At 40.4% G+C, this 26,603-nt stretch overlaps 1 protein-coding gene across 3 annotated transcripts in view; it reads left to right on the top strand.

Moving 5' to 3' along the window:
* Window positions 1-26,603, top strand: part of LOC306881551 (E3 ubiquitin-protein ligase RNF220-like) — a gene marked incomplete at its 5' end in the record, with an annotated part of 130,100 nt that overhangs the window by 96,816 nt on the left and 6,681 nt on the right. The window contains 11 exons of one of the 3 annotated variants that reach the window (XM_079435730.1): window positions 2,374-2,422; window positions 5,426-5,521; window positions 7,676-7,718; window positions 10,082-10,125; window positions 10,867-10,993; window positions 15,501-15,597; window positions 15,707-15,793; window positions 15,887-15,942; window positions 16,380-16,479; window positions 22,756-22,864; window positions 24,011-24,085. In XM_079435730.1, coding sequence (XP_079291856.1) covers window positions 2,374-2,422; window positions 5,426-5,521; window positions 7,676-7,718; window positions 10,082-10,125; window positions 10,867-10,993; window positions 15,501-15,597; window positions 15,707-15,793; window positions 15,887-15,942; window positions 16,380-16,479; window positions 22,756-22,864; window positions 24,011-24,085 — 883 coding nt within the window. Of the gene's footprint in view, window positions 1-2,373; window positions 2,423-5,425; window positions 5,522-7,293; window positions 7,527-7,675; window positions 7,719-10,081; window positions 10,204-10,866; window positions 10,994-15,500; window positions 15,598-15,706; window positions 15,794-15,886; window positions 15,943-16,379; window positions 16,480-22,755; window positions 22,865-24,010; window positions 24,086-26,603 lie in introns of those variants that run through there. The other 2 variants (XM_079435729.1, XM_079435731.1) reach the window with 2 other exon arrangements.

Raw genomic sequence — 26,603 nt, 5'->3', positions numbered from 1 at the left:
TGTTCCTGTCTGTGTCAGCCTTGCCTTGTCTTGCCCTGCTTTGATGTCTTCATTAAAGACTATTATTTTGAGTTACATCCTTGTCTGTGTGTTCCTGTATCCTCCTCGTGTGTGCACCGTGACACTTATAAAGACACATATCAAATTAGCAAATCTCACTGAGTTTTGCCTCATTTGATTATACAGTATTTTGCCTAAAGTTTACCAAGTACAACACTTACATGCTTCCGTTGAAAATGTCAATATTTTCACTGCAATAAGCTGTCATGATTTATGTATTATAGTCTGCACACTAGTCCTAAATTAACTTGTTCTCTGTATTATATAATATCCCCCAGGTCCTATAGTTCAGCGCCTGTGTGGCATTTCTATACTAGTAAAGAGTGTTTTTCTGTCATTGGCCTTGCCTGCTTGTCCCACCACTGGGAAAAGAGCATTTTGAGGTACTAGGATGCCCAATGAGTGCAGAGGGGGCATTTAGAACGCTTCGGGGTATGAAGTGTATCTTAGTGTTGTTTTTTTTGACATGAGGAGATGTGTGAGGTCACAGAGATTCGGCGTGCCACATTGGGCGGATTTATAATGCTGAGGAGTCCGTTTATTATCTCGCAAACAGCGTACTGCCACCGATGGGGCAATTTATCCCCTCTCAAGGCCTGGTTCCTGATTTGTGTTGTCTCTTTCTTCTCCTCTGTCTCATCTTTTCTCTCTGTCCCCTTCTCTTTCTTTCCTCCCCTTGCTGTCAGATCAATCATGCCGTCTACAGAAAAGGCGGGCTTGAGGCTTATTACCTGAGTGGAGGGGCGGGGCAAAGCTTAAAACCCCGCCTCCACCTGTCATTCATTACATCTGAGCCTCTTTAGCCAGTCCACATGCTGTACTGTAACTTCATCAGTCACAGCAGGAACTAAATGAACACAAACAGGATCCGTGTTCTATTTCGCTCTTCACTCTGTTTCATTCGTCCAATGACAAGTGTGCCTGTCGGATCGGACTTTCAGATTAGGGTGCAGACTAATTCAATTTCAGTTCAACTGTCTCTCTTGGTGTGAATGCATGATTTAAAATGAACATGACAAGGGTATCGTTACCCCTGTCATTGTTTCTGGTCATCATCACAATGCTTCATAAACACAGAGTAGTGACCCATCTATGGGGCTCTAAACAAGAGATTCAGCTAGAGCGACAGACAAGGAAACAGGCAGACAGCGAAAAAAAAAGCAAGAGACAAAAAAAAGAGAAAGAGAGATGGCAGGAAAGATATTAATGTTTCAGAGAGGAATCTGATTTGATATGTCTTTCCCTATTGTCGGCGGATGCTTTAGCTGCCCAGTTTAATAATTCCTGCCTTCCAATCAGTCATCCTCAATCCACAATGTCCACGAGGCAAAGATTCAATGTACAATCCACCCGTCAGACTCAAGAAGGAGTCGCCCCCACCCTTTTTTCTCTCTCTCTCTGCCATTCTCCGCCTCTTTAATACAATGTTTACAAGCCAGTGCATTGTCCTCAACATATTTCAAAGTCCTAAGTGCCCAAGGCGTTTCACTGACAAATCAAATAACCGCAAAATCATTTATTTCCTTCTGCCTTAGTCTAACTGTGGGAGGGTCGCAGTGGGGGAGATCAGGTCTGGATGGAAGCATCCATGAGAATGATTACTTCAATAAAAAAATTATAACCCAAATCTGCTTAGCAGTCGTACTTTTGGACAGTAATTGTTTCAAATACAGCATGACCCAGGGCTGCCTGGATTGAGTGGCATAGAGGATGGGTTTGAAACTGCTATCGACCCCCCCCCCCCCCCCCCCCCCCCCATTTTCCATCTCCAGATGATTAAAAGTGTGATTTGTGTGGCTTTGTTCTCTTTTGTCTCTGCTGTCCTCTCGAAGGCCCGCTTGGGTCCTAAGTGAGGCCAACAAGGGAGCGCTCAATGTGACTGAGCTAAAGTGAGTGTTGATGGAGGAGACGCATGTAGTCCAGGTCCTAAGGGGACAGAAGTTGCATCTCTCCTAAATGACAGATTGCAGTTTCTGTTCAGTCAAAAGGTGATGGGTTTGTAGACAGTGCTGTGACACATGATCAAAATAGATCAGCCATCATGACAACAAGTAGCTCTTGCACATCAAATTTCATCGATATTAATATCAGAACACGTCAGCTGTGAACTTGTCCTTTTGAATGGCCATTTTGAGTCGTTCCAGTCTCATCGATTACATGCAAGTTCGTAACCAACTAGACATCAACCTCGATATTCAGAAAAGTGGTCGATATGTGGGTTTTTTGATGGCAGATTCCTAAATTTGGTTTCCTCAATCTTGATTACGTTTGTTGGTTATAGCTATCTCTCACAACGTCTGTTTTTCCCTACAGCAAGAACCCATCACACAAGGACATCAGTGCAGCTCCAGGCACACCGAAGGTAAGATGGCCACCGCCACGGAGCCATTTTAATCATTATGTTCACTGATAGGCTCAGCCACAATTAATGGCAATTAGTTCTCTGTTTCATAGACAAAGATGTAAAAAGAGTCCTGTTTAAGAGAGAGTGGTCACAAAACTTCTGGCTTTATTTCCTGCTGTAATGTACTTAGAGCTTTCAAAGTTTCCTGACTGCTCATTCAAAAGACCTGGGCATGGAAAATGATACCAATGTTTTTCAGTGTCATTGTCTTAAAAGGAGGAAGAGGCCAAGTGTATTTCCCCAATTAAATTTGCATCCACATCAATTGAATTATGTAGTGCAGTCACCATAAGATTCAATAGAGAGTTTTGATGTGCTATAAACATTTGTATTTCATTCCAAGCATGGCTGTTAAAGGGATAGTTCATCCAAAATGATAATTCTGTCATAATTTCCTCACCCTTATTTTGAAAATTTCATCGAATGGACAAAAACAGTTGAAACATTTTTTTTAAAATATCCATAAAAGAAAGAAAGTTATACAGGTGAGGGTGAGTAAATGATGACAGAATTGTCATTTTTGAATGAACTTATCCCTTCAAGCCATGATTTTGAAGGAAGAACGAATTACAGGCTGATGTGACATTGGCAATGGAGAGTATTGCAACACATCAAGCATTTATCTTTCAGTTTATGGATTTTATGATGTCATGAACCTTTGCAAATGCCAGAAATACCAACCTCACATTCACCAAGACATTCTACAGTCTGCCTGAGATATATATTTGTTCTTTATCTCAGAAAAATGCATATTTCTTGGTGAAGAAATGAACAAGAATGGTGATAATAATAAACCACCCTCATATGATGATCCCTCATCCAGAGGGCAAACCTTTTGGCTCTGGCCCCCAGTTGGAGAGAAACTGAGAGTATGGAAAGAGCATGAGAGCCAGAAGACACAGGAACGGGTTAGAGAACAGGCCGTGTGAGGCGTGACTGAGCATTCTATAGCACACACTTAGTATTCCGTAGGAGTGTGTGGAAAATGAAGAGGCTAGCTGGGACGATGGAGGGGGTCCATGATTCTCCTTTAAAAGACGGCGAGCTGCAGATCAGGCCCAGCTCGCTAGTTCTAAAGGGGATTAACCCCGGGCCGAGTTGGCCTGTCTTCACCCCTCTCTCAAACCGCCATTGCCATAGCGACTCCATGCCAGTCTTTGCGGCTCTTAATCCAACAGGGCGAAGGCCAATAGTGGTAGGCGGCACAGTTACCATGCTAACATCTGCAGCACTGCTACTGCTTGCAAAGTATACAATGACTTTCAGGTATTTCAAAGGAATTTGGGCTTTTTAAAAGAAATTTAAACATCTGCTAAATGATTAAATGTAAATGTAAAGGTGATTGTCAAGGCATGTTGTGTAAAGGAAGTCAAGTCAAGTCAAGTCTGCTTTATTGTCAATTCTTCCACATGTACGGCACATACATACAGAGAATTGAAATTGCGTTACTCTCAGACCCTTGGTGCATGCAGTTAACATTAAACACTGACAGAAGACGTTCAAATACAGATAAGTACAGTTTAAACATATTTACATACAACTATACAGATATACAAATGAGGACATTGTAAAAAATAAAATAAAATTGTAATCATCATAATCAAAGTATTATGTGAGATTTATGAAACATAAATCTTTTAGCAAAAATTATGAACTGTACACTACCGTTCATGAATTAGTGGTCAGTAAGATTTTTTTTTTAAAGAAATTATTATTTTTATTCAGCAAGGATGCATTAAATTGATCAAAAGTGACATTTTTTTTAACTTTCTATCCATCAAATAATCCTGAAAAAAATGCATCATGGTTTCCACAAAACTATTAAGCAGTACAACTGTTTTAAATGAATTATTAGGAAAATATTAGGATGATTTATAAGATCCATGTGGCACTGAAGACTGGAGTAACAGCTGCTCAATATTCAGCTTTTCCATCACAGGATATTTCCATCACAGTTATTCAGCATTTTTATAATATTTAACAACATTACTGTTTTTGCTGTATTTTTGAAAAGTTGAATGTAAACTTGAGACTTTTTTTAAAAACATAAAAAAAATCTTACTGAGCCCAAATTTTTTAACAGTTGTAGTGTATAACCATTATATTACATTATTTTAACCATTTTTACATTATAGCGTATTCTTCAAATCAGATTACCTGGTGCTAAACTTGTCGTTCATGTGTTATTTTAGAGCTATTATGGGACAATGGACAATGAAATAGTTAAACATCCCACACACTGGATACAGTAGATCCGTGTAAACACTTAGCGCTCATACAGCATATTCCCTGAGCTCCAAAGGTTTTGAGATCACAAATAAATAGTTTCCTGACCTTGTGATTCAAAAGCATAAGGAGCCATGCATAATGTCTAATTTACTGTCCCCATAGAGAGAGGCTGCCATTTTTCACATATTAATATTAGATTACAGTTGTCAGCCGCTAAAGCAGCAACCCCTCCTCTCACTCTGATTAATCAGAGCAGATTGTAAATACAAATATTTTATAGCCGCCTCATAAAAGCAGGACGGAGATCAAGACTCTCGGGAAAGTAAGCAGTATTTCCCCTTCCCCCTTTCCTCAGTCATTTGAGAAATTAAGTCAATTAGGTTTTCAGAAGGACAGGCCTGTTACGTCTCCCAGCGCACGGTGGTACATTTATAGGCGATCAAAGTGTCCTGTCATGCCGTCTGGTGTCCTGCTTTCTCTCTGTCGAAACCTCCATTACTCTAAACACTGATGTCCTGTCAACATACATCGTTTGAAGCTGAAATGGCAGTTAATGGTTATCTGTCAACAATTGTTCACATCAGTCATATTGTTTCAACACACTGGGTTTGTAGTTCTTGTGTTTTTTTTTTAAACTAAACTACATCATCAGTTCTGTGGATGACACGTTTGTCTAGCGGATGGCTGCTCACCTCTTTCTCTCATTTTTTGTTTCTCTCTCTCTCTCGCTAGTCTCTCCTGTTGTCAGTGCACATCAAACGTGAGGGCGATTCTCCAGTTGTGTCCCCGCTCTCCTCTGATGAAGCTCACCATTCTGACAGATACCAGGTGAGACGGGAAACCTCAGACAGTGGTAGTCTGTCACAGGTGCAGAGTGACAGGCTGTGCAGCTCTGAGCACAACTCCACACACAAACCGAAACTCTGCATTCTGATGCAGCCCTTCATTTCACTGGGTTTTAGCTTGTTGAGGGTGTCTCAATATGTAGGAGTTTCAGATTGAAGAGAAATCCAGGCACAGTATGCCAAAGTTGTTGCTTTACTTGAGATGTAATGAAACTGGATTTCTGTCAACAGAAAGTGATGACTTATAAATAACCAATACAAAAAGAAAAGACCTTATTAACAACCATAATACTCACTGTAGGTTTTGTTACTACATTAAAATTGTAGTAACTTTCTATTTATTTGCACACACAAAAAAAGCAGCTAAAATGGCAAAAAAATAAATAAAAATTAAGGACATCCCATATGATTTAGTTTTGGTTTTAAAGTTCAATTCAACAATACCTGAATTAAATTTACTAATTTTGACACAAATGAAGTTGCCGTAAGAGAAACATCAATTAAACTAAATGTCTCCTTGAGAAGATTTTACCCAGAATGTTTTAAAATAACAGAATGGAATGATGTATATGTGCATCCAGCTTTTCTCCTCCACAATATCCTCCATCTTATCCCAGACTGGATCTGACTGCCGGACGTATTAATACAGACTGAAATCTGTTCTGCTAATCTCCAGCCCCAGGTTTACTCAGGCTGTAATGTGTGTTCTGCTCTGATATGTAATCATCCATAGTTTAACCCTGGGCTAATCTACGCTGCCCTCGAGCCCCGGATATCATCTCTGTGCTCCAGCGTCCTTGACATGTTTGTTTTCTTCCTCCTTCCCCCTGGAGCTGTGGGTCTGTGGGACATTTCGTCCGGCATCTCTATCTGTCCCTCAACCCTAGAAGTGGGAGAATTTCTCAATTAAAACAATCTCTGGACAGATCTTTGCACATTAGCTATAAGAAAGCCCCCCTTCCTGATAAACCTTTCGAATTTGCTTCTAACATCACAAAACTAAAAGTAATTAAGTACACTGACTGATATACAGTGTTTGCCAAGAGGCCTTAAATACATAAGGACACCATTTAAAGAGGATTTTTGTAGAACTTCTCATTCTGCTCAAATGCCTTTATGCTAATGCTTTTTTCCTAAAATTCATGATTATCCTCTTTTGTAACATGCACACATTACATAGTGTATCATTATAAAATAGACTGACTTTTAACAGGAGTGGGGCTGTGCCTGTAGGCAGTATACATGAGCTGACAGTTTGAACCTGTATATATAGTTAAACTTCAATTATTTTGATAGGTGTGTATCTTTCCTGTATTTCTGTTCAATGTGACAGTCATAAAAAAATACATAAATGCTGTTTTTATGAAAATAATATTTTATTTCCAACATATTTGTGGAGTAGCATGCTTGTTGTCTGTTACTGAATATCTGTGACTTTTTTGTCTCAACATATCGGAAGGAATAGTCTAAAACACAGTTATACAAATCTTCATATCTTACAAGAAATTTACAATGCACATCAGACAAAAGTCACTCAAATAATTAATCTCACGTGCACGTCTTTTATTAAAAAATAAATTTCCTTTTTATTATGAACAGTTCATTGTCCCAGAAAAAGAAAACTACTTTTAAAACACTAGTTTTAATCCAGAAGAGTTTGTTGAGAAATTAATGGAGCAACACAGATCCCATGCGTCATTTACATACTGCTGCGCCCCAGTGGCGGGAGACGGAACTGCGCCAGTTGCTACTTTTGACTCTGACGTGACGGTCACATGACCGGTAGAAACATGGCGGCGATGGCGCGCTGAAACGAACTGTTGTAGTAAGCCTAACATTTTCAATCCTTATTCATCCTTCGTAAATTGATTATTGAGTCTCATATCGGCGTTTTGGAAGAGAGTTATTCGGGCTTCATGCTTTAGTAAACCAAATGAGTTTGGAGAGTTGCAATGGAAGAGGAGTTGCAGAGCATTGGCAAGAGAGAAGTAGGTTTTGTTTACATTCAGACTTCAGGGATCCGCTGCAGAATCCAGCGCAATCTAGTGATACCAGCATCGTTAAATCCTCATAAATAAACGAGAAATAAACCTGAATGACTGACAGATTTTTCTTTGTTCTTTTTTTCCACCTGCAGACATTTTTACGAGTGCGAGCTAACAGGCAAACACGATTGAATGGTATGTATTCTCCCTGCAACAAGAAAAGTGATGTATTATGATTGTTTGCCATCCATTTAATAGTGTAATGCTTTATTTATATATATATATATATATAGAGAGAACAGGCTTCTTTGTAATGTTTATAATAATTATTAATATTACTAGATAATTAATATTTTGCCATCAATAAAATTAAGTCAGTAATATTAAATAGTAATACTTAAATTGTATTTTAACAGCACATCAGCTTCTAGGGTCTGATTGCATGTAGTAATATTTGATGAAAATAATTGTCTTACTAGTTTTGTTTATAATTTGAAGATCAGACTTCAGTAGTATGATCAATCAGCGGGTGTTTTTACATGTACAACCACATGCTCCTATCTGTCAAAATAAGCTTATTATAAACATGTCAGGTGTCAAATAGAGTACAATTGGATTATGGTTGAGTTGGATTGTTTATCATGTTTACCTGATAAAACGATACAGTTTAAGGCATTATATGACATTTTGCTCCGTGAGCATTATTTGAAACACTTTACATGCTCTGCAGACTCATTTTGCTGTTATGAACTGACAGTGAGCCCAGCATGGTTATCTGAACCCAAACACATAGTCACTAGTCGGTGGGTGTGATGGAGCTGCCGCACCCGTGGGGAGGGTTGGTGTGATCTGGGAGCTCACTGACCCTAGGCCAGTTGTTATTCTGGGTGTTGGTAACCGTCTGGCACAAATAAGCAGCTCCTCACCTCTCAGGGTGCATCAACCAAATGCTCATCAGCACTAGAATCTGTCATGTGGCCTTGCCAGAAGCTTGACATCCATGTCAACCTCAGCAGCATCCATGCCACGTATTGATTTTAAATAACGTGTGCTGTTTATTATAGTTAGTGTAATTTGTAGTCAGTTGTGGCCACCTGTTTTTGCACTTCCCTTGACTGTAGCGCCTGCCCAAGCAGAGAATCTCCTTAACCCTTGGTTTTTTCATGTGTCAACAGTCGATGACCTCTGCTGGTGCAGGCGCTACGCCAAGGAAAGTTTCAAAAGTCCCCCAATCCCAGTGCCCAGAGGAGTGCCCCTAGCCCCTTGCTGCCTGCGGCATGGTAAGACCCCCTCCCCCATTTATCACAGCCGCAGGCACTGTAAGGGCAAATGGGGCTGTCTTTGTTTAAGCCCGAGCCCGTATTAAAGTATATCACCTCTCTTCTGAGACGCTGTGATTTCAGAGTGAGGAAAAACTCCTGCCGTGCCTAATTAATCTGCCTTTCTTCATGCTATTTAATGATGCCCGCTTCCCCACATTACCGTCAACATGGCTGGTGCTTCTCTCTCTTCTCCCTCTCCTGGAAGTAATGGCAGAAGCTGCCACCTTTCCTCCTCCAGTCCCCCTCGGCCCCATTCGCAATCACAGCCACCTAAAAATTAATGTCCCCACACGCCATTTGCAGTTAAGAAAAAGCGACAGAGACTTACGGCGCAATAGGCGCTGTTCTGCTGTGTTAAATTTCTAATTATGTGCTCTGGGAGGGGAGGGGGTAGAGCGAGACACCTAGAGAGATCTGAGCCCTGGCCGTTTCATGCCTGTCCCCGATGTAACCAGGAGGAATTGGTGTTTGGGTGCAAAGGTCTATTGGACAGAGTTCACCTCTCAGCCCTATCACGTCACTGTCATGTTTTGCAACTCATCTTTCTTGCCTCAGTAAAATCCATGGCTGAAGATGCCTACTAGCCTCAAGCTAAATCTGTAAAGGATCCTGATCTATGTGGGGTTTTTATGTGAGCTTAATGCTGCTCGCTCTTTCTGAATGCTCTTTTTTATGGTTTGACACTGCGTGTCTCCTGTGATGTCCTTGGTTGTGCATATTAGCTGTTAATGTATCCAAGTTTTAATGTAAATCAGTAAATTTAATAATTAAAATTTAAAGTTGTTTTAATTAAATATTAATGCTTTCAAACGATTAATCGCAATTAATCACATTCAAAATAAAAGTTTTTGTTCACATAATGTATGTGTGTACTGTGTATATTTATTATGTATATATAAATATACACACATGTATGTATATATTTAAGAAAAATTTTATATTTGTGTGTATATATACAAAAACTTTTATTTTGGATGGATTAATCCCGATTAATCGTTTGACGGCACTATTAATTACATATTAAATTTAATAAAATATTTGTTTCAACACCGCAAAATGTTATATATATATATATATATATATATATATATATATGTGTATGTGTATGTTTTTTTTATTTTATTTTTTTATATATATATATATATATTTTATTTTTTCAGTTTTTATTTTTTATTTTATTGTTACCTGATATTAGATTGATTCATCATGTTATTTGTCTTTTTTCTTGTGCTGCAGCCCGGATTGGGAAGATGAAGCGCCGGAAGCCTGAGGATGGACAGGTATGTCCACTGTGCAGCACGCCGCTGACAGGGACAGAGGAGGAAATGAGTAGGCATGTGGAACAATGTCTGTTCAAGGTAGCTTTATAAACCCAGAGATCTGGGCCTCCAACCTCCTTTAGAAGCTTTGGCTTTTCTGCCCTCACCTTTCCTTGGACATCAGCCCTCTGACAAAAGACACACACATACATTTAAATGTTTCTGGGAATTAGTTCCTTCTGATTACACCTATGTTGTATTCATGGATACATGGGTGTCCAGGGAATAGTTGAAGGATTAGCTCTTTCCTGGAGTGTTCCTCCTCCTCCACTTAGATTTGGTTGGCAGTTTTGGGGTCCTGAACCTACTTTATAGATATTCTACTATATTATCATTAAACACTGAGTTTCTAAAGAGGCTCAATGGAAACTGGTGTTCACAGTCTGACTGGCTTCCCTCTTTAGCCATTTTAGTGGTTCAGGATGCAGCACTTGCCCTTTATATTATATAGCAGGTTCCTCTTAACCCATCTAATCCAGTAGTTCTTATGATACTAATGCACTCTTGGTGGTTGCATTCGGGTGTTCTGTTGCATGTGGTTTGATAGCTCCTAAAATTAGACATCATTAGAAGTTAGTAGATTTGAAAGCGCTGCTTTGATTTCCTCTGATGTAGTCACACTTTGTGGTTTTGTCTTTTTATATTGAATGAACCGATTGAAGCGTGTTGGAACATGTTTGATAAGTGGTTTTGTTCTCTCAGAGGGAAGGTGCAACAGAAGAGGATTCCGCGGATGTTGAAGGAGAGAACGGAACGCGTTTTGAAGAGTACGAGTGGTGCGGACAGAAGAGGGTTCGAGCTACTACATTACTGGAAGGTGGTTTCAGAGGTAAGCAATTTTTGGCATTATGTTTTTAAAGGAATTTGTTATTCTAACTAAGGCTGTGCTGATTTGAACAAAAATACAGTAAAAGCAGTAAAACTGTGAAATATTATTTCAATTTAAAATAGCTTTTTTATTTTAATGTATTTTAAAATATCATTTATTCCTGTCATGGCAAAGCTGAATTTTCAGCAGCCATTACTCCAGTCTTCAGTGGCACATGATCCTTCAGAAATTATAATATACTGATTTGCGGCTCAAGAAACATTTCTTAAAGTTTAGTGAAGTTTTTATATAATGGAACTTTATATTTCACGGTTGTCAAAATAGCTTTCAAGGATCACCACAACCTTTAAAGCTGTTTAATAAGGGTACACGCATATCTTTCTCGATGTACCTCAAGTTCAGTGTGTTCAAGTGGCATGTGTGTGTTCATTTATACGCTAGGCAGCTGTAGTCCAGACAAGGTGAGTTCTGGCAGGCCCTGCTGGACCTTTAAGGAGTCAAAGGAAAACACATTTAGCTGTGCAATTGACCCGCCTCACCCAGTACAGAGATGTGTGTGAGAAAAATGGGCCGCTGACCCCTGGGCTTCCCCCGCTGCACGAATGCAATTATAGCTCCCAACCTAACTCTGCTCACCTGGGACGTTCTCTATCACATACACACACGCTCCCTAAGACCCTTTTTGATGTGCTGCCACACTCATTGAAAGACTTTCAAGGGAATTCTAGTTGGTTCATAAATAATTTACCCCTTTAGATTATTTTTACACTTGGGAGGAAGTGTCAGTCATTCCTCCATACTTGAGATTTTTATCTTGGAACTTTTCCCAATGTTGGATCAGTTGTTTTGAAAGGGGTGTATTTCTTCGGTTAAGTTTGTGGAGTTGGCGCTTTAGAGGAATTGCTAAGTGAACGTCTATCAAAAACGTCTGAGTTTTCCCCCTCACTGCTCGTTTCATATTTAGAAAAGGAGTTAGTCTCCTCCCTCAGTGGTCTTTTGTAAACTTGTGCGCTCTTAAATGGAAAGGCTGTTCGATCCCAAGGAGAGAACAGATTGCAAAGCTGTGTGGATTAAGAAAAGAAATGGACTTGCTCCTCTAACGCCTGGCTAGCCAGACGGTGGCCCAGATCAATTCTGCATGTGAACAGAGCCATGTGTCTGTACAGAAGCTCGCCAGCCCTTTATCTTCAGCACAGGCACTGGTGTAATGGCGATAGAGGGGGGACCTGGTGAGAAGTGACTCGGTGGCCCAGGGGCCACTTGAAAGCTCCCCCCAGGATGCTCAGAAGGTGGAGTTTTGCCTTGAAAGCTCAGCTGAAGTCCTCAAGCGTTCAATCGGTCTGCATTGCAGAATCCCTCCAGCCCAGGGGGAGCTAGACTGGGAGGGGGGCTTGAAAGGAGTCTTCAATGGGATAAGAGGGCTATCGTCTCTGAAGCACCAGCACCTCTCTCTCTTTGAGGACCCAGGAAGAAAGCAGTGAGGAAACGCTTTAAACCGAACAAAAAGAGCATGATAAGGGAAAAGGGAGACCGAGAGGAAGAGAGAAATCGAAGAGGATCAGTGTGTCCGTGGCTTAGCAGGGCTGTTGTGCTGATGAAGAGATAGCGATGGCAGTCACCGGCAGAGATGGAGGAGATTTGGTGCAGTCAGGAAAGAAGAACAGAGGCCCGCCGCTCGTCTTTGTAAAGAACCTTGAGAGATGGCAGCTTTGAGCCCCCTCCCTGGCAGGCGTACATGGTAAATGCCATCCTGATTGGGTGAACTCTGACCTGCGACACATACTGCGAAAGGCAGATAAGTGTCATGGCAACAAGGTGGAGGAGAGGCCATGTTTCATGTCCTGTTTCTCTGGGCTCTCTGCTTCCCCTTTCTTAGCTGCGACATGACACACCTGTCTTGGGTGACATATGTAGATTAGCACTTAACAATCATGGCATATGTAAATCAGCCTGCAAAATGTGACCCGACAAGGAAAATGTGCTTTATGCAAGTGACAACTTAACATTTAAATGGAGACAGGACTTGCTTTGAACATGACATGTTGCAAATGGCTGTTATTGTCATGCAAAGTGTTGCAGAGCAATACAGGTAAATACAGGCTACATTGTAAGGGAGTTTTTTTATTCATCCACTGTACACAATGATGAAGAAGAGGAGTAAGCTTAAGTCCCAGAGGCTGCCAGGCAAAGAGGCGGAGCGACGGTGTGCATAATTTGACTGAGAGGCAGTTAGAGTGGCACTGACCTTTTCGGCACAGATTAGATTGCCTGCCAAGACCGCTTAACAGTGGCCCCAGTTTTCACAGTCAGACACACTTACAGCACTGCTCGGGTAGTTATACACCATTCAGGTGGCCGTTTTGAAGTTGTGGTTGCCTGAGTAGGTTTGCTGTGCTTTTTTCAGTCTGGCTAGATTTCGTCAGTGCACACACTAAAGGGGACAGTCTTCTTGTCCATGCTGAATCAATGATGCATGACATCCTTCCTGCCTTGGTTCTAGCAAAGCATTAGCCAGGATCCATAGCCTGATCAGTTGATTGAATTAACAGTGATTTTTTTTTTTTCTTCTTTTGGCTGCTTACGGCCTGCCACATCTTCCTCTGGCCTGCCTGCCATTAGTGGTCACAACATTGTTTATTAGTTTTTCCCTTATTTTTTCCCCTGGTTTGGCTTTCTTTGCAGCTTGTCGACAGCGCATTAATGAAATGTTTGCATCATTTACAGATTATGGTCTTTTATTTTTGGCTGACTGTACCCTTCCACCCACTTCAGTTGGGTCAGAGGATTGGGAGGGTTATCTATAGACCACTTACACTATTTGCAAGCCGGAATTAGGTGATGCCAAACACAGAACCCACAGTTCATGTTTTAATGCGGCTGCACACTTTCCTCCTTTCTTGCACTTTGGTGCCACTATGATTAAAGCTTGGTCATACTTAAATATTATTAAACATTTCTAACCAAGCTACAGTACTGTTCAAAAGTCTGGGTTTCAAAAGTGAATTTTTAAAAAAGAATAATTTCATCCAATACAGGCAAATTAAATTGATTAGAAAAAAAGAAAGCAGTAAAGACATTTATAATGTTACAAAAGATTTGTTTCAAATAAATACTATTATTTTGAGCTTTAGGTTCATCAAAGAATCCTGACTGTATTACAGTTTCCAAAAAATATTAAGCAGCAAAACGGTTTTCAACATTGAGAATAATAATTAAAAAAAAAATTATTTATCATCAAATCAGCCTATTAGAATAATTTCTAAAGGTTCACATGATTCTGAACAATGATGCTGAAAATTCAGCTTTGTGATCACTGGAATTAATGAAATTTATGAAACATTAAAATAGAAAAGTTATTTTAAATTGAAGTATTTCACACTAATACTATTTTACTGTATTTTTGATCTAATAAATGCAGCCTTAATGAGCATGAGAGAATTTATTAACAATTTTTTGTGTTATCGGTAAATATCAATGGACAGACACTCTGAGTGCAAGGTAGACTAATAAACAGATGTTTAATTCTGTAAGTTATTGTGTTAAAGGAATGTACATTTAGACTGGTGTGCACAGTTAAACCCTGATTCTCTGTTCGAGGAGCTCGGATTTATGTAGCTCAGCTATGGTGCGCATATGCCTCTGCAGTCACAGAGACCAAATAAAACTTAAAAGGTCTCTTTTATTTGATCACTAAAAACCATCGGCACATTGTAAAAAAAAAAGGGCAAGCATTTGTGATGCATTTTATCCCTACTCTGCATCTTTTGGATCCCTTTACGGAGAAGGGGAGAGGCAGATCATGGCTGCCACGTCCACTTTCAGTCCTTCTCTTTTCCGTCATTGCCTAACACTCTCCCTGAAGGTTGTACTTATCCACTCCACACTGTGAGGTAGTCATCCTGTGTCGTAGCGCTTTGAAGAACAAGAGGAAGTATCATTCTCCACTTCCATTTCCTACCTCAGCTCCTCATCCGTGACAAACCCGTTCTCCAGCAGTGCTCTGACATCCTTCCATCAGCCCCTGAGGGGCCTGGCCCGTTCCAGCCTTTCACGGCTCAATCAGACTCTGGGTCTCTGCGGGCTGCTCCCACCCTTCAGGCTGCTGCCGATCCAACCTCTTCCTAACCAGAACTGAAGGACCCAGTCAGCCCGCAACTGGAGTTTGTCTGTGTGCTCATCACTGGATTTATAGAAGTGCCACTCAGGCTGCATGCCCCAGTGCTCAGGACCTACACCCTGACAGGCACCTGACACAACTCCCATTCAGACGGTCTCTGATGGCTCCATCTGGGCCCAGAGAACCAGGCTCCTAGCATGTCTGCAGTAATCTGGTTCTGCTCACAGCTAGAACAGGCCTTTCTAATTGGGGTTTCTCTGGCGTGACAAACCTGTCGATTGGGATGGTTATAGTTGGAGTGACAGATTTATTGTAATGTATAATGTCGACAGGATTTAAACCCAAACGTCATTTACTGATGACTCCTATTCCTCTCGTCCCTCTTTTTAGGAACAGGCTTTGCCATGTGTAACACGAAGGAGAGCCATGACAGTGATGCAGACCTGGATGTGGATGGAGATGACACACTGGAGTACGGCAAAGCCCAGTATCCTTGATTGGTTGTCATGAGACGTCTTGCTCTTCATTGGTGCTGTAGTATGCACAGAAACAATAACTGAAATTATTTGCATTTGTTCCTTAACTCGAGGTTTCAGGTACACTGAAGCAGACATCATTCCTTGTTCTGGAGAGGACCAGGGAGAGGACAAAGAACGCGAGGCACTGCGTGGGGCTGTTTTGAAGTAAGCTGAAATGATTTCATCACAGATTTTAAAATGACAAATAACAAATCTGTAGACTTGGCACTTATGCTAAATTTCTGTTTTTTTCTATAGTGGTGGTGTGCCGTCCAATAGAATAACACCAGAGTTCTCAAAATGGGTCAGTGATGGTGAGTTAGCCTTCAAATAAATGCTGTTCTTTTGAACTTTCTGTTCATCAGAGAATCCTGAAAAATATAATGTTTTGTGGTGTATTAAATATATTAAATGTAATAGTTTAAATTAGATTTAATATATTAACTCAAACATGTATTAAAATAGTAATTTTATTTTAAATTGTAATAATATTTCACAGTATTACTGTTTTTGCTGTGTTTTTGGTCAAATAAGTGGTTAAAAAGAACGAAGATCAAACATTTGCGCAAAAAGTGTACATTTTTGTAGTTGTGCTTTAAAGTATTTAATTTGTGTGCATTCAATCTCTGTTTAAAAAACAAAATATAGGAACCCTCTTTCTGTCTATATATTTGAGTTAGATTGATATCAAATGAAATGTTGCTTTTGTTGGCCATCATTCGTTATATATGCTCTGTGTCTATTTTTGCAGAAATGCCATCCACCAGTAATGGCGAGAGCAGCAAACAGGAGCCAAGCTCTTCATCTTCGTCCTCCACACCGAGGACCTGTAAAAACAGCGAGATCGAGAAGTGAGTACAAACACACACCTGTCCGCAGTGGCAGTGTGTTTGCTGGTGTATTGGGGTGAGATTAGTTTGTGTAGGCACTGCAAGATCATAAATGATGCATTTAGTGTGCTCATCTCTCCGGAGCATGCTTGATCACAGGGAGTGGCCCAGAGTATTGATCCCAGGCAGCTGAGCCTTGTCTGGGCTTGACTCGCCGCACAGCCCGGGAATGCTAATATCCCTTTAGCCATTTCCATACTACAGCTTTTCACTGCAGGAATTGTGTAATGCTTATCTCTTATTGCAAGAGGTGAAGCCACATAAAGTGAAATTGTTGGCAACACACCTCTCAGATGCATGTTAATGGAAGAAAAAGTGTCCATGTGGCCTGAAACTAATTAGTATTACTATCTGTATTACCTATAAATGTTATTTAAAGAGAACCGTCTTGCAAATAGAACTGTACCATCAAACAACAAGGAAGCACAGAGAACGCAAGATGAATCCTTGCACTCCACTGAGAGTGAAAACAAGATGGAGGGAATGTAGCAGACAGCCTCCAGCCGCAGATAAATTTGAATAACCTGAGTGGGTGAAAGGCCGACCCCTGTAATTCCCTCATCTCTGTGTCCTCATCCATATTCCCCGACAAGTGCTCCTGCTAAACTCTCCTCCCACTTGCGTGCGTGGGGGCCCAGCCCCAATGAATGGGTAATTGGGGTCAGAACGCAGCTCCTGGTAGAAGAGGGGCTTATTGTCACGGTGGCGTTGCGACTGTCCTGGTTTGATCTCCCCCTGCTGTCTAGAGCCTGGACCACAGCGTTAGCCACAAACATACCTCATTCTGCCTACCCAACAGCGGGAACACAGCTGTCAGTCCACATGTCCTGTCTCTCTCCTTGTTTAATCACACTGTGCAGGGTTTTCCAAGGCAGTGCCAATTTTAAGTTTGTAGCGTGGTTACGTGGTTACGTGCTGGGCAACGACTAATTGTGAATTAATCACATCCAAAAGTTTTTGTGTACGTAATATGTGTGTACTGTCACTGTGTATATTTATGTATATATAAATACACACATGCATGTACATATTTAAGAAAATATTTGTTTATATATTTATATAATATAAATTATTTGAATATGTAAATATTTTCAAAATATGTTGCTTGCAAGTGTCTTTATATGTACATAATATACACAGTACACACACATATATTATATAAACAACTTTTATCTTGGATACGATTAATCGTGATGCACAGCAGACCCGAAGCAATTGATTTTTCTCATCAGCACGTCGTGAGCACGTTCTTCTCACCCATCTCCAGCGTCTTCGAATGACTTCATCTGTAGCGCAAGCTCGATGTCAGCTCCAGTCTGCAATTTAAATTGCGTTTGTTAACCACGTTTACCACGACCAGCGGTTAAAAGCGTGACTTTGCACACAGTTGCTTGATAGGTTTGACTGAGTGTGTGGAAACAAATTTTAGTGGATGATGTTATGAACACTGTGTGTCTCTGTCCGAGCGTGGATGTGCAAGTAGGAGGATGAAAATGGACAGAACGGGATTCCTAAGTGGAGCTGCAGGAGCGTGACAGCTTAGATTGATTCATTGCTTTCCTCCGTAGAGACTCGCTCACTTTTGCCCTCCCTCCGCGCACAAGCTCAGAGCAGCCTAGACTAGCCATAGCGTTGTATCGGGGGCATTAAGTGTTTTAGCCGGCCGGGATATGAATCACCGCAGATGTTTGATGTCATAGAGAAGAGCGAGCAATGAGCGCAACCCACCCGCCACCCGTTTTATTAGCTTAGCGTTTAGCTCCAGACGTGACACACTCGTTTATTTAATATCGCTTGCAATATTTCTCCCAGTTTGTGCCCGTCCTCCTCGGCCCTCCGTCTGAATCTATCCATCTATCTCCGACAGTAGAGTCCTCTCCTCCGAAGAGCACCTCTCCTTTCTCCTTTTGCTGATTTGATCAGGTATCACAGGATGTTACGCGATATTGTCTTATGAAAGGGGCCGGGGAGATAAATCTCAATGATGATATCATTAATCAAATCCTGAGGGGTCATGAGAAGGGGGAGGGAGGTGTATTAACTCTTTCCTAGCCGAAACACAAGGCAGTTGCTGTAGCTTTTGAATTTTAGATTCACAAGAATTACGTGCTTGTGGTTTTTTTTTTTTTTTTCTTCATGGTGTGCGTCAAATGGATGAAGCATGCAAATTTACGGGAATGACTGTGCCATTGTTTAATTTCCAATTTCCTGAAGTGAGGGGTCTTAATCTGAGTGAGCTTTAAAGAGGCCACATAAGGAGCTGAAATCATTTCATTCCACTTCTAGCCTGAAAACAATCCCAACCCCACTGTTTGTAAAATGCATGCATTTCAATATGCAATGAAAATTAGACTTGTCCACTTTAGTTACAGTGATTCATTGTGTACTGTGTGTTTGTTGGTGTGTGTGTGTGTGTGTGTGTGTGTGTGTTGGAGTAAGAGGGTGAGCGTGTTACTGTGTCTTGAGTTGTGTAAATTGTATACATGTGTGTCTACGTAAGGCAGAGGGGGCTGATGAATTCTCCAAGCTCTCCTGTGCCCAGATGGGTAATGATCTCTAGGTACAGGGGTCGCCTCTGTCCCCGCTCATTCCGCACATGATAAATGAGGGCTTCTTTGCCACCCGTGTGATTGCAGCCAAATTTCATGCTCAACTTGAAACAGCAGAATTTCTTTGGTGTACCTCCACGATAATAAAATTTATTCTCAAATTCATTAATGATGACTTGGTTATTTTATTTATTTATTTATTTTTGATCAGCCATTTTTTTTACACTTCTCAGCCAAGAACAAAGCTTTTTTATTTTAAGTAACATTCTTTTTGTAATTAAAAAAAAAAATACATATTTAAGTTTTTTCCTTTTATTTATTTCTTTTAATTACAAAGTGTTGTGCTCAGCCTCTTGATTTAAAGTTTGCTCTGACCCTTACTATCACAACATAATATATAAGGATTATATCTAATTATATATTATAGGGCTGTGCAATTAATCGAAATTCAGTTTTGATTTCGGCAGGTAGCAACAATCATTACAATACAATAATCGAGATAAAACGATTATTGCCCCCCATTCCGCCCCCTTCCAGCAGTGCGCTTTCGCTCCATAAAAGCCCAATTTCACACGCAAGTCAGTAAAATCACGTAACATGACTTTTGCAAAATGGGAGGTGCTTGATTTATTAACGTTGATTAGATATATTTATGTTTTTAAAAGCACGAAAGAGAACTTGCGCCATTCCTAAGGAGGATTTATGTGATGCGCTCAGAGATGGATCAGAACACGGACATATAAAGTCATCTTTTAGCTCAAGGTGCGTGACTAAAAGGTCAAATACATGCAAAAATGTGTCAAAATGCGGCGCTTAGTGATTATTCAGGTAAACCCTCATCGGATATGTAATAAATTAACGTAAACAATCGAGAATGAAAATACGTGTGTAACAGTAAACTGGATCCTTGCGGCTCTTAAAGTGACAGCGGGGCTATATTCCTGCTGCTGACTGTTAATCAAACAACAAAAGATCACTCAATGCTCTTGATAGAAGGGCTTTTGTAGCTTTAATAAGAAACAAAGGAAGTTTAATTCTTACAATTAATACTATGCTGTTTTATTTTACATTAGATTATTCGATTTCTGTAGTAGGCTGTTAACTGAATACTTTAAACTTGCATAAAAAAAGTTTTGGTTATATAGCCCACTGATAATCGTGATTACAATATCAACCAAAATAATCGTGATTTATGTCATAATCGAGCAGCCCTAATATAATATATAATGATTATAAACACAAAATATGAGGATTGATTGGCAGCGAAGTGACTTTATAAAGATCTCCCAGTATCTGTCTTTACTTGTAACTCATGTGTTCTCATGTCAGGCCATATAGACCTATAGATTAGACCGCCTTCTACAGTTAGGCTCGGCTGTGATGGAGACGGATGGTTAAGGGGCAGGATAATGAAATGAGAAATAGCTTCACAGTCAGAGCCAGATCGTTATGGCAGTGTGAGATGGCAGTGCAAGCTTCGTCTACTTCCTGTTTTAACGTGTGCATTTGTTGCTTCAAAATAAAAATATCCCCTAATAGAGATTGATGCCTGTATAAAGCATTAGACCAGCACATCCATCATTGGTTTTAACATCCAAATTGATTTTTAATATAATGGGTGTGCCGTTATAGACCACAGCTGTAGGTAAGTGACATTATTAGTTTGGATGTCAGTCCTCATTGTGGTTTCCTGAGTAACTTAAACTCTTAATTGAAATGACATTATTCCTTCCCTAGATGACGTCATTGGCATTATTCAGCCAGCACACTGCTGCAAAGCGGACCCGAGGCCTGTGTTTAATATGTTTAAACCTTTGTCCCACATACTCAATGGCACCTTGATGATTTTCAGTTTTGAATTTACCTAGCCAACCACCCCTCTCCAGGTTTTACACCTGCTTTTGTATTCAAACACAGCCTGGCTCTCTACCACCCCCAAACCATCTCTTCATCTCCGTCCACATAAAGAGTAAAACCCTCTTTTATTACCCGGGGGAATTAAATAACTTTTAGAATGCGGTTTTCTATAAAGCACCACACAATGAATAATCATGCTGGAGCGGGTCGGGCATTACTTGGGGGGGAAAAGTTGTATTCTTTTGTAGGGCCGGTGACGGCATACGGGCAAGTGAACCTCAGCGATTTATGAAGCTGTTAAAGAAAAACAGCAGGCATGGAGCACAGTACACCTACTCTCCTGTCTGCTTTATAAGCATGCACGCTAATCAAGACTAAATGCTTTTTTACAAGCCGTCCACTAATAAGAAGAGATTTTAAAGCTTTATAGTCCCTGTGCTGATTGTAGGCTGTAGGGAATTGACCGTCCGGACGGCTCTCTCTCCTTGATCAAGGTCGTCATGTGGTTGTAGCTTTTTGAGAGAAACCTGGCTTATGTATAGGGTGACCTTGAGAAGATGCCTGAAGATGTCAGACTTCAGAGTTTTGCTAACACCTTCTTTATTGAGATTAAATACAAATAAAAATTCACCCTTTGTTTTCTAAATACATGTAAATCTTATTGCGACCGATTTATCCAAGCATGTTTTTTTTTTATTTGTTTTGACCTTGCCATTTTTAATCAAACTTCTCCAATCAATACGTCCTATAAACCCAAAAGCTTGCATTCAGTATGACCTCCATCCAATCAACAACCAATGGATTGAATGAAGTCTCCGCCCTTTTTTCTTTATCAGAAATTTGTGTTCGTGTCACAATACAGAAGAAAAAATGTGTTGTTTCTTCAGTCGTCGCAAAATTATATGAAATAGGACGTTTAATTCCTGGCTGCCAGATTTTACGCTTTACTTCTCAAGGTGCCCATGATTCTTCAGCTACACTGTCATTGTTCTTCCTTTAGGTTGGCCATATTGGAGATGCTGAGTCCATAAATGGTTCTTTCCGTTTTAATAGCCCTTCCTTGATTTACATTCTGATACTGGCTGATTACTGAGAGGCTGGTGTCCTAGTGTGTGTGGTGAGCGTGTACTCATTGTGGAGTCACACAGGCATGTAATAAATGAAGCTATTGGAAAAGGCAGTGGAACGGCAGGCACTAATCGGGGGGATTGTGCCTAGGAGAACGCTGGCGCACCGTTAAATCAATACTGTAGATCAGTGCTCCATCTGGCTGGAAAATGAGCGGATCACCATAAACATCTCGCCAAGCACCTCGTCGCACAATCAATGGTGGCCATATTGATTTAGTTATTGCGAGTTCATATGCTGTGGACAGTGTTAAATATGCATTCAGCAGCTGAGAGGCATTTGTCTGAGGAATGTTTAGTGAAAGCCTGAGAGGTGAGAAGTTGGGGAACTGGTGTAAGTGTGACCTCAGAGGACTAAGGAAGCCCAGTGGCCTGTTTAATAAGAATGAAATGGTGGTACAATAAAGAAAAAAAAAACATTAGTTCATATTGACATCATGGTCCTTAGCAGTGATGAATTCACTGTTTCCAGTTGGGCCGTCTGTTTTTAATTTTGCATTAGTGTTTTTGGGAGTTAGTAGTCGTGTTTGTCTGAACTGAAGCTGTGTGGTAGCTTTGCAAATGTAAATTGCAAATTTGCGTGACTGCACAACTTTAAAAAAGTAATTAGCATTCCACTGTTTTCAGTTTTATGTAAGAGCCAAACTGGTTTGCAGTGATCTAATTTAACTAATCTCTAATTTATTTTAATTTTTTACCTGCAGGATCACAGAAGACTCCACAGCGACCACACTGGAGGCGCTAAAGGCCCGCATACGAGAACTGGAAAAGCAGATCCTCAGAGGAGACCGATACAAGTGTCTCATATGCATGGTGAGAACTCTCGCTTGCCAATATTGTGTGCGTTCATGTGGGTGTGTTTGGTTGTAACCCATCCTTAATAACATGCTGTGGTGATATAACCTAACACCGCAATCATGCACCCAGCCGGCTGAAGCTTTGTGGTTTGCCTCCTTCGGCTTCAATCTCGCATGGACTGGAAATTAACCCCCACAATAAGGTTCTGTTGAAGGAGTTCTCCTAGAATTACTGGCCGTCCTGTTGGATATCTATGCTAAACATTTTCATAGGTGCTTATGACTAACCTAACATGCCTCTGATGGTTCTGAGGTAAATTCAGACTTTTGAGCTTCATTAAAATGAAATAAAACATCCTTAAAGTCATACAGACTGATCAGTTCTGGCCTTGTTAATAAAGAGGCTTGTAAATTTTTGGATCATTTAATTGGAAAGATTCAAGACATTTGTCTTTGCTTCTGTGTCTTGCAGTCTGTTGAGGTTGAGCATTTCCCAGTGGAGGCCTACTGCCACCTGCAGGTTATTGGATGTATAGCAGACCAAAAAAATTATTCTCAGTAGGTTCTCAGTAGTGATAGAAGTGTTTCAGACAGCGTAGCATGATATCCAAACGTAATATTCACAGATAAATGCAACAGAACTCCCAACCATCCCTTTTATCCTGGCTCAGTGTTGGCCGAGAGCTTCTGTAAATAACTGCACCCATTGGTCTGATGTGTGTCTGTGCCTGTTGTAGCGGCCACATTCTTGTTCTCAGTGCCGCTCTTGAATATCCCTGCAGCGCAAGCCGACGCAAACAGGGGCTGATGGCAAGATTCAGGCGGTCGAGAGGCACGGGAGCGCAGAGGCCCTGCAGCTCGGTGTGTACTGTTTGTACAGAGGCTACGTAACGGGCTGCAGCACTGCCACTGCGTCCAGCAGTGGGATTAAGAAGCTGCTGCCGCTCCGGAGGGTAAGGCTCTCTGTGCTCCCATTGGCCTGACCCCTGCACTGCCCCACACGCTCCCTCACTGCCCTCCTGCCTGCCCCCCCATGGCCGATCTGTGCTGTGATGGTGCTGTCTAGTGACGTCTGATGTTGTGTATGTGGGTGGCTAGATGTGAATTATGTTATGACCTGGTTAAATTAATCATTGCTCTCTTTTGTGTTTCTGTACCTCAGGACTCATATACAATGCCACTCACCTCCATCCAGTGTTGGCATGTGCACTGTGAAGAATGCTGGCTAAGGACTCTGGTAAGAATTACACACTCATATTGAATGTTCTGCAGATTTAGGCAATATCTAAAAACTTATTTCAATGTTAAATTCTACGCATTGCTTTGTAGTACATATGTATTTGTTTTTAAATTGTTGCGCTAAATTGATTATGGTGACAGTTAAGAAATAGGATCTGGTACTGTCAACACAATTTAACATTAAGAGTTTTTTTTTTGCAGTTTTCAAACTGTTTGCATGTTTGGAGGTTGATGTGGGGAGGAAAAAGATTTTACCATATGCAAAATTAGTTTTCTGTAATAGTAGGTAAAATGTTAAATCATGTTTTCTTACACAAAAGTGGGTTTTTATACTTTAAAATATATTGCTTCCTTAATTTTTTTAAGGGGGTCCATGAAAAAGCGAAATCAAAATAATAAATTATAATTTTTTTTTTAAAGATTTTTGTTTGTCACCATTGCTGTAATGCTTGATAGAAAAAAAAGATTCACAAATCAAATACTAGATATTTTATTTTAGATAATATTTTTTATAATTTTAAAGCTAAATGAAGCTTATTTGTCTTACATATTATGATATATATATATATATATATATATATATATATATATATATATATATATAAACATAGCTTCCTTTTTATTTTTGGAAGAGTTCCCTCGCATGGGGTTCATCATATTTGAAGGGTCTTTGGTTTGAAAATCCCCTTATTAACCCTTTAAAACCTAAGGGTAAAATAGGTAATTTTTACATATTTTGTTTAATTGTAAAATTCTAACAGAATGTACTATTTTGTGCTAAAGTGTAATTTTTTTCAGAAAACAGATGGCTTTCAAAAAAGTACAGTTTTTGACCATTAATGTTGTGTGGTGAGTTTGTAAACAGATTAAAAAAAACAGTAATACATTTTCTGTTTTTTATTTATAAAAAAAGAGAAAAATCATGATCAAAATAATCCAACACTTCTTACTTCAAAATTCAACTATATTACATATATACAAGTATTTTTGGGACACTGGGTTGCACAGTTTTCATTCAGGAGGCTTTTTTGTTCATACACCCATTAATTTACACCCACGGACTCATTATAGCGATGCACACACTACATGTGAAAAAGTCTCACTCAGACTGCTCCCAAAGTCTCATCAAAATCATCCCAATCGACTCTTGTGCTGTTTACTCCTCCTTCACCATGTTTTTGTTCATTTCGTTTATTATTTTATGCAATCCAAAACTCCACGCTCCCTATCTCTCCATTCAAATTCTTCCTTCCCGCTCTCCTGGAAATCTCCCGTCATTTGTCGACGATAAGACGACAAGAAATTACCGTAATACGCCATATATTGCCGAAAACCGCATGTTGTCTGCTGTCAGGGTCAATTTGAATTATTGTGACGGTGCAAATGGTTGAAGAGTTATGGTAACATGAATACAGCTTGGTTTAATGTGTCGCAGCCGGTTTTAAAGGGTTAACCAACTCGCATCATATGGCACACATCACAGGCTGTTCCTTAAGTCAAGTTTATGTACATTCTTTATACTGAAGTGTAACAGAAATATGGGAATTGCAGATGTAGATGGTTTTGGTTTTGAAATGCGGGTAGTTCAGGTACATATCAAATCTCATACAGTGAGTCACTCATGGCCTAGGCCACTGTATAATGCGGATAATGGAGTAGTTTATTTTGATAATGCTGTGGTATTTGGCTACAGTATAAGTGGAAGAGTTAATCTCAACCAAACCAGTGAGATTCCTCACGTAGCGTTCCAGGTTCTAATCCCTTTAGACGGCGTTACGTGTTCAACTAACCTCTTATCATCAGAATTGCGATTGAAATTCGCAATACTTGTCCATTTGTAATCCTCACACTTACACTGACAAGCTCTTCCTCTTTTCTTAGCTGTTTTAGCCAGTGTTCCTCAGGGAGCCTGCTCTCATTAGCCACTAACAAATTCTGCCACCACACACGGAAGCAATTAATAAGGAAATGTTTCCCAGCTTCAGCAGTTTTCCAATATGCTATATATTAAATCAGCTCCTTCCAGCTCCGCTTATCACAAGGCCTTCTGTGTACGGCTCACCGACAAGTACAGAGACGTGTGCGCGCCAGCCCGCGCTGCCACAGCGGATTGTTAGTAATGCAGGCATTAAAATTGTTGCCTAAAGACAGCAATAAAAATAGCACGGCGGGGCTCCTTACGTCTTGATCAAAGCAAATGCGTGTAATTTGGTTAGCGTCAGCCTTGCTTTATGAAGCTAATGGAGCGCAGCAGCTACCCGCCGCTGATGCGAGGAGCCCACGTTTAGTCCGTGACCTGCCCACGCTCATTAAAACTAGGTAAACTTCTGCTTCCTAGAACAAAGATACCAAATCTCAGGTCCTCTTTGTGTCTGGGGAATCGTGGGTATAGAGGAGGGGGGGTTAACAGAAAATGAGCCTAAATGAACTGGACTCTATGTCTATGTAGGAGAATCCAACTTAAGTTTGACAGATTTACTCCTTCGCGCCAGCCACATCTAAATAAACCACTCGCA

Source organism: Barbus barbus (assembly GCF_936440315.1).
Source record: "Barbus barbus genome assembly, chromosome: 15".
NCBI classification, from domain to species: Eukaryota; Metazoa; Chordata; class Actinopteri; order Cypriniformes; family Cyprinidae; genus Barbus; species Barbus barbus.
Note: the sequence above shows the minus strand (reverse complement) of the source record. Positions and strands in the feature narration are given on the sequence as shown.